Source organism: Trichosurus vulpecula, chromosome 8, assembly GCF_011100635.1.
Source record: "Trichosurus vulpecula isolate mTriVul1 chromosome 8, mTriVul1.pri, whole genome shotgun sequence".
Lineage (NCBI taxonomy): Eukaryota > Metazoa > Chordata > Mammalia > Diprotodontia > Phalangeridae > Trichosurus > Trichosurus vulpecula.
Genome location: NC_050580.1, coordinates 113,661,799 through 113,673,136, shown reverse-complemented (window position 1 = coordinate 113,673,136; position 11,338 = coordinate 113,661,799). Strand labels below are relative to the sequence as shown.

Below are 11,338 nucleotides of genomic sequence, written 5' to 3'. Positions count from 1 at the left end.
TCCGCTTCATCTCCTTGACGTCTCCTGATCCTTGGATGGTTTCTGGGCTATGTCATCGGAGGCTAAGGCCACCGGGTCCTTGAGCTACTCCTCTCCCCTCCCCCCTCAAAATCCCCGCGGACATCAGTAGTTCATAGGTCCGCAACGGTACTTCAGTCAAGGGCATTCTCCCTACGGATTCTGGACACTCTGCACATCTACCTTTTCAAAACCGGCGGGCTTTCTCGGTCCCGCCCCTTGGAATTCCTACTAGGGAGCTATTTCGCGAGATCATCAGTCCCCTCTGAGCTCCGCCTCTACGACAGTCCCACCCATTCCGTTGCAGGGCACCAGCACTACCCCGCCCCTTTCCGCATCTGGAATTTCTGTATGCCCCTCCACCAGAGAAGCCAGTCAGACCAGGGAACAATATAAATAACTCATATTTCTATGGAGCTTTAGGGTTAGCTAAGAGCTTTCCTCACAAAATCGCCCCGAGAGGCGGTTCAATTCAATTCGGTTCAACTCAACGGACATTTCTATTAAGCAACAGTCTACCAAGGTGCAGGCAATGTGTTAGGTGCGGGGTTATATGGAGACAAACAGGAGATAGACCCTAGTTTCAAGTAGCTTTCTTCTGGCTGCGGGACGGCAATGGAGTGGGGAGGGAAGGAGGGAGTCATGTAGACCGAACACTCAACTGTTATTTCACTGGTTTAGAGAACTTCCAGTGAGAAAACTCGGCCAATGCAGGTTAGCATCTGATCTGCATTTGTAGTTTTCGAATGCTTAGGGCGCTGAGAGGTTAAGTGACGTACTCCCCCGGTGTCACACAGGCCGGATGTTGTCAGAAGAAAGACCAACCAAAGTTTTCCTGACTTCAAGGCTAGCCCTATTCACTTCTCCATGCTGCCTCTCCCTATAGAATACCTACAGAACAAATGCAAAATAATTTTAGGGGGTATTGGTGGAGAAAAGCACAAGCCACCAGGAGAGAGGCTCAGGAAAGGTTTTCTATAGAAAGGAGCACCTGAACTGTGTTTTGAAAGAAGATAGGGATCCTAACAGGTCATCTTCTAAAGAGGTGAAAAGAGAGTACACCTAAACATGAGGTAGAGTCAAAGAATGTAATTTAGGGGGAACTTATATGTTTTAGGTCAACTTGGCCAGAGCTCTGTAGCATGATTGTGAAATCAATCTGGAAAGGTAGGTTGAAATCTGATTGTGAAGGGCTTGTGTCAGACATATCTTATCCTGTGGCAATAGGGAGTCAGTGAAGCTTCTTGAGCTAGAATGACATGCTCAGACCTGTGATCTAGAAATAATAATTTATGCCTATCGTCTTGGAAGGGGGAGGTGAGGAAGAAAATTTGGGACTCTTTTTTTTAAAGGATGTTAAAATTGTCTTTACATGAAATTGGGAAAAATAAAATATTTTAAAATAAAAATAATATTTGACTGCTGTGGACGATGGATCGGAGAGGGGAGAAACAGGATGCTCCGGAGACCAGTTCTGAGACTATTTGCAAGGTTCAGTTAAGAGGTAATAAAGGCCTGGACTAGGTGACTTGAGTGGAGAGCAGTTGAATGCAAGAGATCTTGTGGAAATAGAATTATTGGAGACTTGACACGTGATTGGGTGTTAGGGTTAGAAAGAGTGAAGCATTGAGGATGGCTTGAGATTTCAAACCTAGATGAGTTAACCGGTAGTGGAAGGGATAAAGGTGACCTCTACAGATGAGTAAACTGAGGCTCAGAGGAGTTGTGACATCCGCAATTCGAACCTCACTGCATCACAGTTCGATGATTCTTTATGCTCTGTATCTTCGAAGAGCATGGAGAGAATTGTTGTGTGAGAGACCACGCCAATGCTGTATATTTTAAGGATTCCCGAAGGCGGGATATTCGAGCAACAAAGCCAACATCTTCCCTCCACCCTCAGAGAGACTTTTGCTGTCCCACCTCACGTTATTTTCCCTGCTCCTCTCTCCTCCCTTCCGCTCCCCCTTCAACAGGAGGCGGGACCCAATCGGGACTAAACAGCTCTGGTACTAGAACTCCAGATGAATTGCAACTCCAGGGTCGCGGCTCCTGTCCAGCTGAACAAATCTTCTCTCTGCTCCCTACTTTCATGTGTTTCCAGTTTTCTTCATATACCCGCCAGCCCCAGCCCTCGGCGCCACGGTGGCGCTGGCTGTGGTTGTGACAGGGTCCCCACCCTCACCAGCCCAGCAGCCTGTAATCAGGAGCTAAAATGACGCACAGCTGGGGGCCAGCCCGTTCTTCCCGCCCCCGCCCTGGTTTAGTATGACTCGATTTTAATCCCCTTGGGACACAGATCGCGGGGGCTGCCGCACCTGCTGGGCAGCCTGGCCGGATGTGAAGAGGAAGAAGAGAAGGGGAGGGGTGAGGAGAAGCGGGCCAGATGTGTTAGAGGCAGATGTGGGTTCTGGATTTACCAATTCCTGGCTCTTTCCCTTGGGTAGGAAAAGAAGAATGGGATAGGGACGGGGCTGGGAATGGAAATGGGGATGGAGGTTTAAGAACATTTACTCCGTCTGCTCAGTCCTGAATTAGCCCATCCTATGGGAGAGGCACAGAAAAGGCAGACCCAATCTTCAGGGAACTCACAGTCTGTAGCAGAAACTGGAAACATAGCAGATTAGCGCATGTAGCAACCTGGACCCCTGTCCCACTACTATTGTGGGGAATCTGACTCAGGCTTGCCTAGCCTGTGGTCAGGAGGCAGGAGCATTCAACAATGAATACTCTCTGGCTTCCCTAGTCCTCTAGTCTTCCATTAGAAACCTCTTAGGCCCCTAGTCTTGGTCTCATCCATCCCATCCTTCTCCCTTCCCCAGTATTCCAACCCCTCAGTTTTCCCCAGTACCTCTCTGTCCCAACCCTTCAGGCCAATACTCTGTTTCTCCTGGCATCCCAGTATCCCAACGCCTCAGTCTTAAAGGCCTCCTGTCTCCCAGCCTCCCAGCTCTGTCTTCCATTCTTCCAAGTCCTCAGCCCGAGTATTTTGGCTCCCCCATCCTACAGTCACATAGAGCGTCCAGTCTTTCCAACCCTCCCATTCTCTCAGTTCCTAGTCTCGAGTCTTCTATCCTGTTAGATTATCTTGTCTTCAGGTTCCGAAGTCTCTCAGCACCCCCCATCCCCACCCCGGCCCCAACCTTCCCCCCCCATCCCCGGAAAACAATGTCCAGCTCTTGGCCTCGCTCCCCGACTCCCATCCCTCTCTCCAGGCCATAGGGTGTCGGGTTACAACGCCTTGGCTCACTCACTGTAACCTTGGGCCGTTTGAGGCTAGGGGCGGGAGGTGGGGGTGACCAGCTGGGTCTGGGCTGCTGCGAACAGGAGGACTTAGTGTGGGGGGGAGGGGGAGGTTGGGCGCGGAGAGGGGGCTACGTCGCGAGGGCGGGGAGAGGGGGCGGAGGAGCTGCTCTCACAGTTGCTGTCCTCAGGGTTTCTTCAGTGAGCCTGGGGCCCAGAACCGAGTTGGGTCTGGGGGCCTAACAGACAGCGCTGTTTGCTCAGACTGTTCCAGCATCCCCACAACTTCAGTTGCCAATCCCCTAGTTTCCTGCCTAGAGCTGCAACTGTTCTCTGGGGACCAAAAATAAGGTGAGTGGCGGGGGGAGGGGGAGAGGGAACCTAAGAGAACCCGGCGGGGGGTGGAGTTAGTCGTGGCTCACAATCGCCACTTCAGCATCTATAGCGCTCTCTCACTCCGTCCCCTCAAATCTGGCCCAGTCCTATTCGTGGCAGTGACTGGGGATTATTCCCCTGCCCTCCCCTCCCCGCCCCCCCAAAGGCAAGAGCCAGGAAAGCAGAGCAGTTTCCTCTCTTTTTAAGTGGGTGAGTACACTCCCTTCTTACCGGAGATCCTTGATTTGTGTGACCTTGAAGGAGGCCAGCGACTTGTCTTGTGCCAGTGGTTTAACAGAAACCCCGAGTTAGGGCACTGCCCTCCAAGTCTCTAGGAGCGAGGTATGCAGAGAGTGTGGGCAATCCCTACTACAGGAAAGGGGGACATCGAGGCCTAACTCAGCGGTCATTCATGAGGGCTGAGGTGATGGGGAAGAACGTCTTGAGGAGATGAGATTGTTGAAAGGGAGAAGGGAAAGGGAGGCAGGGAGGCAGGAGAAAAACCAAAGTTTGGAATTAGTTGTGTATTAATATTTGAAAAGGATAGAGTTTGGAAGATGTGGATGGGACAAGAATAGGTTTGAAGAGATGAATGGCATAGGGCAGATTTGGGGAATGGGGGCAGGGGAAGGGTGGGATTTCGGTTTCTGGGAAAAGCGGAGGGCCAGGGAAGACGGAATTCGGAGAATCTGACCATTCATTTCCTATTTGGCTCCTGATTTCCCTGACCCCTCTTCTTTCTCCCACAGTGTCCAAAAGGGTAATGTCTGGGACACAGGGGGTTGAGTGACAGGCTCCAGTGACCTCTGATGATGGCTCGGCTGCCAGTGGTCCTGGCCCCGGCTCTGGCAGTCCTCTTGCTCCTGCAGTCTCTGCCCCCCGCTAGCACCCGCCCAGCTCCAGGCCCTGACTACCTGCGGCGAGGCTGGCAGCGGCTACTGGATGAGGGAGAGGGCTGCGGGCCCTGCCAGCCGGAGGAGTGCCCTACGCCACGGGGCTGCTTGGCAGGGCGTGTCCTGGACGCGTGCGACTGCTGCTGGGAGTGTGGGAACCTGGAGGGCCAACTCTGTGACCTAGACCCAGACGGCCACTTCTACGGGCGCTGCGGGGAGCACCTGGAGTGTCGGCTGGACGCAGGCGGGGACCTGCAGCGCGGAGAGGTGCCAGAGCCCCAGTGCCTCTGCCGCTCTACAAGCCCGCTCTGCGGCACGGATGGGCGCACTTACGCGCAGATCTGCAGTTTCCAGGAGGCTGCTCGGGCCTGGCCACAGGCCAACCTCACTGTAATGCACCCTGGACCCTGTGAGGCGGGTACGGTTCCCCCGACCGGGTTCCCTCTCCCCTCCCCACCCCGACTTGATTCCAGATCTATCCTCTAATTCTATAAAGAACTCAAAACCTCCATCTCAAATACAGAATGGGGAACCACCCTCAATCCTGTACCATGGAACCTTCTCTCCACCCCACCCCCCACTCTGTCCTTGGAAACCACTTCACCCCAACTCCCTACCCTGGATTACACTCCCTCTGAGTCCCTTCCTCATGTTCCAGACGGGAACCTTTAAATCCGGGCTCCAAGAACCCAGGGTCTACTTCTCTACTTGGACCCTGACGCCTCTTCCCTCCTTGGAACCTTAGGGAGAGATTATTGAATTTTACCCCATTAATTCTCCTCCACCATCAGCATGTCCACTCTGGTGCTTACCCTGCCCCTCCCCCCACCCCCACCCAGTCTTTGGTTTCAGGTTGATGGTGCCAGGTGCCTGTCCCTAGTACTATATATTAGTTGCGGTGAAAGATCCATGCCCAATTATGCAAGAATATTCTGGGCGTAACAGACATACAGACAAACAAGCTGTGTCCTCAAATGATCTAAAAGACAGAGGATAAGGGGAGGAGGGGAAAGTGAGGGCCCAGTGTAACCAGAGCCAACTTAGCTCCATTGTTCCTAGTATCCTGGGAGCCAGCAGGTAAGGGGTGGGGGTAAAGCCAGGAGAGCAGTCCCAAGCCCTGAGACTTAAAGCCTGAAAAACAGGAATAGAAAGGAAGACTCAGACAGCAAAGAGTTAGCTCCCAGATTGTGTTCTGAGCTCTGTGCTGCCCCCACACCTAGGGTTTGGCAAAAGGTGTGTGTGGATGCTCCTCAGGCTTCCCTCTCTATTCCCCTCCTCCCCACACCCATTCCAGCTCTAGGCTTGCTTTGGAGGATTTAGTGACTTTCTCTTCCCGAGGGGGGCTGGGCTCAGTGTTAGACTTGGCTGTGAGTCTACTGGCAAACAAACCCCAGGGGTCCGGGGCCCCCCTCCTTTTCCCCTCCTGGCTTCCTGTCCCAGGGCCTCGATGGTGTCAAGTTTTCCCCTTGCCACATGGAAACCTGGAGGGGGAGGGGGAGGGGCTCTAAGCAACTCTGTGGGAATACAGCCAGGTATGAATGGGGGTGGAAGGCAGAAGTAACAGGGAGGTAGGCAACCAGGATGGGCTCTGACACACTGGGACAAGAGAATGAATCCCAGAGCCATCAGGTGTGTGTGTGTGTCTGTGTGTGCGTGTGTGTGCGCGCTCCAACGCTCGCGCGCGCGTGTGTGTTTGTAAGTGATATGTTAAGGATCAGGAAGACAGGTTCCTAAAGCATCCCCATGACCTCATTCTCACCTGTAGAACCCCAAATCCTGTCCCCACCTCGGGACGTGTGGAATGTGACTGGGCAGGATGTGATATTCGGCTGTGAGGTGTTTGCCTATCCAATGGCCTCCATTGAGTGGAGAAAGGATGGGACAGAGACACTGCTACCTGGAGATGATCCCCATATCTCTGTGCAGGTGGGGGCCTTGATGTGGTATGTGAGGCAAGAATAGATCTCATCTCTTTAGAAAGGGGAGCCAAGGCTAGACCTCAGGTCTGTGCAAGAGAGATAGGAAACAGACTTCATGGAAAGGTGTGTGGGAAGAGAAAGACTCCATCTCTGTGCAGAGGGGTGAGGAACAGATCCCATCTCTGGGGGGAGGGGCAAAAGAACAGATTCCATTTCTGTAGGAGGGAAGGACAGACCCCATCTCTAAGAAGGAAGTGGGAGTGGGGCAAGGAAAAGGAACAGATCTCATCTCTATAACAGACCATCTTTAAGGGTGGAAAGAGCCTCTCAGACTCTGCAGAGGGATCTCTGGGGGTGGGAGAGCAGGGACACACTCCACCAACTTCTTGTCTTACTCCAGTTTAGGGGGGGGCCACAAAGGTTCGAAGTGACTGGCTGGTTGCAGATTCAGGCTGTTCGAGTGAGTGATGAGGGCACTTATCGATGCCTTGCCCGAAATGCCTTGGGCCTGACCACAGCCCCAGCTAGCCTCACAGTGCTCACCTTGGGTAAGGGGAACATTCCTCTTCTTGCCCTTCCCTATCTGCCCCACCCCCATTATTGGTTCCAAATGTGCTGTGTTAGATGCCATGGAGGACAAGTTTTAGGATTTTCTTGAAGCTGACAATGGAATGACCCCGGGAGGAGGGGCAGGAAACAACACCAAGTACAAATGTATGCCTATTTCTGTGAAAATATTTAGGTACCTAGCCTGGTGCATGTGTGGGAAAAAAACTCTCCCTCTCTCCCTTGCTGGTGTACAATGAACTTTCCTTTTATCCTTTGTTTTTGCAGACCAGCTGAACAACACAACCATCCCCCTGCTTAATTCTTTGAGCCCAACTCCTGAAGAGGAGGCTGACAGTGAAGAGGGGGATGACTATTACTAGACCCTGTGCCCACCTTCAATGCCCTCACCATGGCTCCCTAAAATAGTATTTCACAAATGGCTCCTAGACCAGTTACCTTAGCTACCCTGAGCAATGACCATTCTGTCTCCTTTTCACTTCCCAAATGATATGGGCAATGGAAGGCTGTGGAGGGTATAGGACATCTTCCTCCTGATTTCCTTGAGTTGAAGGCATCAGTAACCAACCCCTTGGGGTGGGGGTTAAGGGAGAAGTTCTTTTAGTGACTGATCCCTTTCCTATCCACCAGCCCATAAAGAGGTACCCTGGAGCAACAATGGTCTTCAACAGAGACAGGGAACTGAAAGGTTTGAGGTCTTCTGAGTCCCTTGCTGGAGTGACCTAGATCCAAGGGGACACAGATTTGAAGGTGTAAAGGTGGCACATAGGCACATAACCATGACTCTTACAGGAATCTGGGAGATAACCTAGCCCTGGAGCTAGTGGTGAGGACAGAAATCAGACTCCTGGTTCCATCCTAGGCCAGACTGGTAGGGTTTAGCCAAAAGCCCAAGAAAGCCCTTTAATGTTCAACTTGGGGTCAGGAGAGAGGGCTAGGGCTGCTCTGCCCCCACTTTAGTCAAAGTATCCTGACTCCCCAAAGCTCACAAGCTGTCTTCACTCCTTTGACCTTACACACTACCCTCCTCGCCAACATACTCCTGTATATCTTTTCCCATCCAGCTCCTTTCCCTTACGTAGCTGATCCCTCCCCCATGAAGCCTCTGATCCCACCAACAACCATTGTCTTCTATCCCACTCCCACAAGTTGTGTTTTATAACTTATTGTTTGTGTCCATGCCATTTCTGCTATTGTCAATATAGGTCTCATTTCTTTTATTACTTGTATAGTTGTCTCAACCTTTCTTACTAGATTGTGAGCTCTTCAGGAGTTCAGGCAAGGAAACCTTGATGCATTATTCACCTTTGTATTCCTACTCAGTTCCTAGCCTTGCAAATACATAAAAAAAGATGGTCAACAAATATTTGTTGAATATAGTGAATACGCACAGATACAAAGGGAGATACAATCATGTACATCGGTGAGTGTGTAAACACCACGTGTACTACAGACAGTAGACCTCTAAGGCTTCTTCTGGCTCTAAATCCTATGATCTGATCTCCAGCACCCAAGCTAATGCTTTGTACATACAGGTGCTTAATAAACATCCTTTGAATGTTGAACAAGCTCTCATATTTAAATACCTAAGATCCCATGCATACATGCAAATAGGCATTTGTTCATATCATCTCACCACAAGATGCGATTAGCCTGGAGCTTCAGACACATGCTGACCAGATGACTTTCCCACCCCAAGAGGGCATCCCATGGGCGATGGGGGAGGTTTGGGTTCTTAGGGAGTTATTGAGCCTGAATCTTTTAAAGGTTGTTCCTTGTAACTGCTGTGTGTCTTGCTTCCTCACCCTAAGCTCTGAAGAGTAGATTTGGGTCCCAGGTCCTGCCAGGAGGTATTTCCCCAAAGCATCCAAATCAAGAATAGAGATATTGTGTGTGTGTGTGTGTGTGTGTGTGTGTGTGTGTGTGTGTGTGTTTTACAGCTTGGTCTAGGCTAGTTGGATGAGATTCTCTCCAGAGGTTCCTCCTTAGGTAGTTTAATGGAGTCTTCCAACCCCTCCAGAAAGGTGGGTTCTTCCTGATTCCCATACTGTGGCCTTCCTGAGATGTAGCTCTTGATTCTGCCCACTCCTTCCCCACTCAGCCCCACCCTAGCTCCAGTTTTCTTTAATGATAGACTAAGCAAGAACAAAAATAAGACTGGGGCATGCATTCTTTGCCCACCGAGTTTTTTTGAAGGAGATGTGACCTGGAAAGTATTCCCAGATTATAAGAATCTTCCTCATCCCTGAATCTCTTTCCCAGGTGGAGCTAGAATTGAACCTGGCCCTAGAGCTGATGGTGAGGACAGAAATGGGAAGGACCAGAGACTCTTGGATCCATGCTTCAGGCATCCAAGAGGGGACTGGCTAAGAGCCTGAGATAGCCTATCAGTACTCAATGGGATAGGGTCGAGGAGAGAGGGTTGGTATTACTCTGACCCCACCCTGCTTCACCTCTGAGCCCTTGACCAGGGAAAGGTGGAGGAAGTAGTAAACTAGGATGACCACACCTCTTCCTAGGATAGAGGCCAGGCCCTCATCTACATTCCTTCACTCTGACTCTTCTTCTGGTAGCCAGTGATGGGAGTCCCCAGGCCCTGGCCTAGAACTGGGGCTGATATGAATTTGGATATTGATTCCTGGAGCCCTGAATGTACCTAGGCCCTGCATGAGCATGTCTGATCAGATAAGCCTAATGATAAAAACAGGTGAAATTATCATTGGGTCAGAAGACTCTCTTAGAACTCAAGAGCTATCGAAGTCAGGCACTATCCCACCTCCACTTCCTCCTCCTCCTTATATGAGCCAGTGTAACCCCCTGTAGGAAGAAGAGGGTGCTTCATTCACTCCACAACTATTAATTGAATACCCTCTAGATGTCAGGTGCTGTATTCCTAAAGAAAAGGGCTGTGCTGCCTGGGGCCTGAAGAGGTCATCTGTAGGGGACCTGGAATACTACAAAGTTGCAGTGGAAAAATGCTCCAAAGTTCCAATGACCTCTTAGTTGCTAAATCTAATGGCCTTTTCTAGGTTTCCATCTTTCTCGACCACTCTTCAGTACTGTGTTTTATAAATGTATGTGTATGTGTATGTGTATATGTATATATATATGTATATGTATGTGTGTGTACATGTACGTGCATGTGTACGTGTACACACATGTGTATACATACACATTCATGCACACATATACACATACATACATCTATGCGCATACATACACATACATATACAGATATACAAACCTTTCTGTCCTCCTGGATACTCTTCCCCTTATGAGGTTTCATGACCTCTCTTGGCTCTGCTACCCATCCAACTGGTCCTTCTCAGTCTCCTTTGCTGGACCATCATTCATGTCCTGCTCCTCCCACCTCTGAAACTATGAAAGTATCCCAAGACTCTGTCTTGAGCACTCTTCTCTATGCTATATCTCTGACTTCATCACCCCCTATGAATTCAGTTATCATCTCTATGCAGATGACTGGGAAACCTAAATATCCAGCCCCAGTCTCTCTCCTGAGTGCCAGTCCCCCATCCCTAACTGCCTATTAGACATTTCTACCTGGATGTCTTAAAAGCATCTCAAATCCAACATGTGTTGGACAGAACTCGTTTTCTACCCTCCATCCCATCACTCCCCTCTTCCTAGCTTCGTCATCTCTGGTGAAGACACAACCATTGTCCCTATCTCCCAAGGTCCCAACCCCAGAGCCATACTCGACTCTTCATTTCCTTTCCTTACTCACACATCCAATCAGTTGCCAAGTTTTCTCCATGCTATCCCTATACTGCCTTAGTTCAGGTCCCCCATCACTTTTCTCCTGGATTATTATAATACCCTCCAAATTGATCTCCCTTTCTGAAGTTTCTCTCTTCTCCAACCAACCTCCCTCCTCTACCTGCCAAAGGGATAATTCTAAAGCACAGGTTTGAAACTGTCACTCCCCTCCTCAAAAAAACTCAAGTTGTTTCCTATTAGTTTTAATATAAACTACAAATTCCTCTGGCATTTAAAGCCCCTCATAATGTCTCTAGACTATCTTTCCAGACTTAATATACATCACTCCTCTTCACAGAAGCCAAACTGGCCTTCTTGCTGTGGTAATTCAGTCTTCCATCTCTGTGCTTTTGAACAGCCTGTCTTCCTCACCTTAACCTCTTCCAATCCCAGGCTTCCTCCAAAGCTCATCTCAAGTATCACCAACACATGGCCCTTCCCTGAATTCTCTAGATGCTAGTGCTGGACCGATAATCTTGTATTCAGGTTTATGTATTTTGAATTTACTCGCATGTGTACATATTGATTCGCTTATAGAATCTAAGT

The 11,338-nt window shown here is 50.0% G+C and overlaps 1 protein-coding gene across 1 annotated transcript; it reads left to right on the top strand.

Moving 5' to 3' along the window:
• Positions 1-4,448: 4,448 nt before the first annotated feature.
• Positions 4,449-8,265, top strand: KAZALD1 (Kazal type serine peptidase inhibitor domain 1). The gene is made up of 4 exons (XM_036736280.1): positions 4,449-4,947; positions 6,295-6,455; positions 6,849-6,996; positions 7,283-8,265. Exons 1-4 carry the CDS (start codon positions 4,449-4,451, stop codon positions 7,375-7,377), a joined length of 903 nt encoding a protein of 300 aa, XP_036592175.1. The 3' UTR covers positions 7,378-8,265.
• The last annotated feature ends 3,073 nt before the right edge of the window (positions 8,266-11,338 follow it).

Bases quoted from the DNA above. Each gene is read 5' to 3' on its own strand.
- KAZALD1 (XM_036736280.1), top strand. From the start codon at position 4,449: ATGGCTCGGCTGCCAGTGGTCCTGGCCCCGGCTCTGGCAGTCCTCTTG. The intron at 6,456-6,848 runs GTGGGGGCCTTG...GTCTTACTCCAG, and splicing joins ATCCCCATATCTCTGTGCAG to TTTAGGGGGGGGCCACAAAG. The intron at 6,997-7,282 runs GTAAGGGGAACA...TTGTTTTTGCAG, and splicing joins CCTCACAGTGCTCACCTTGG to ACCAGCTGAACAACACAACC.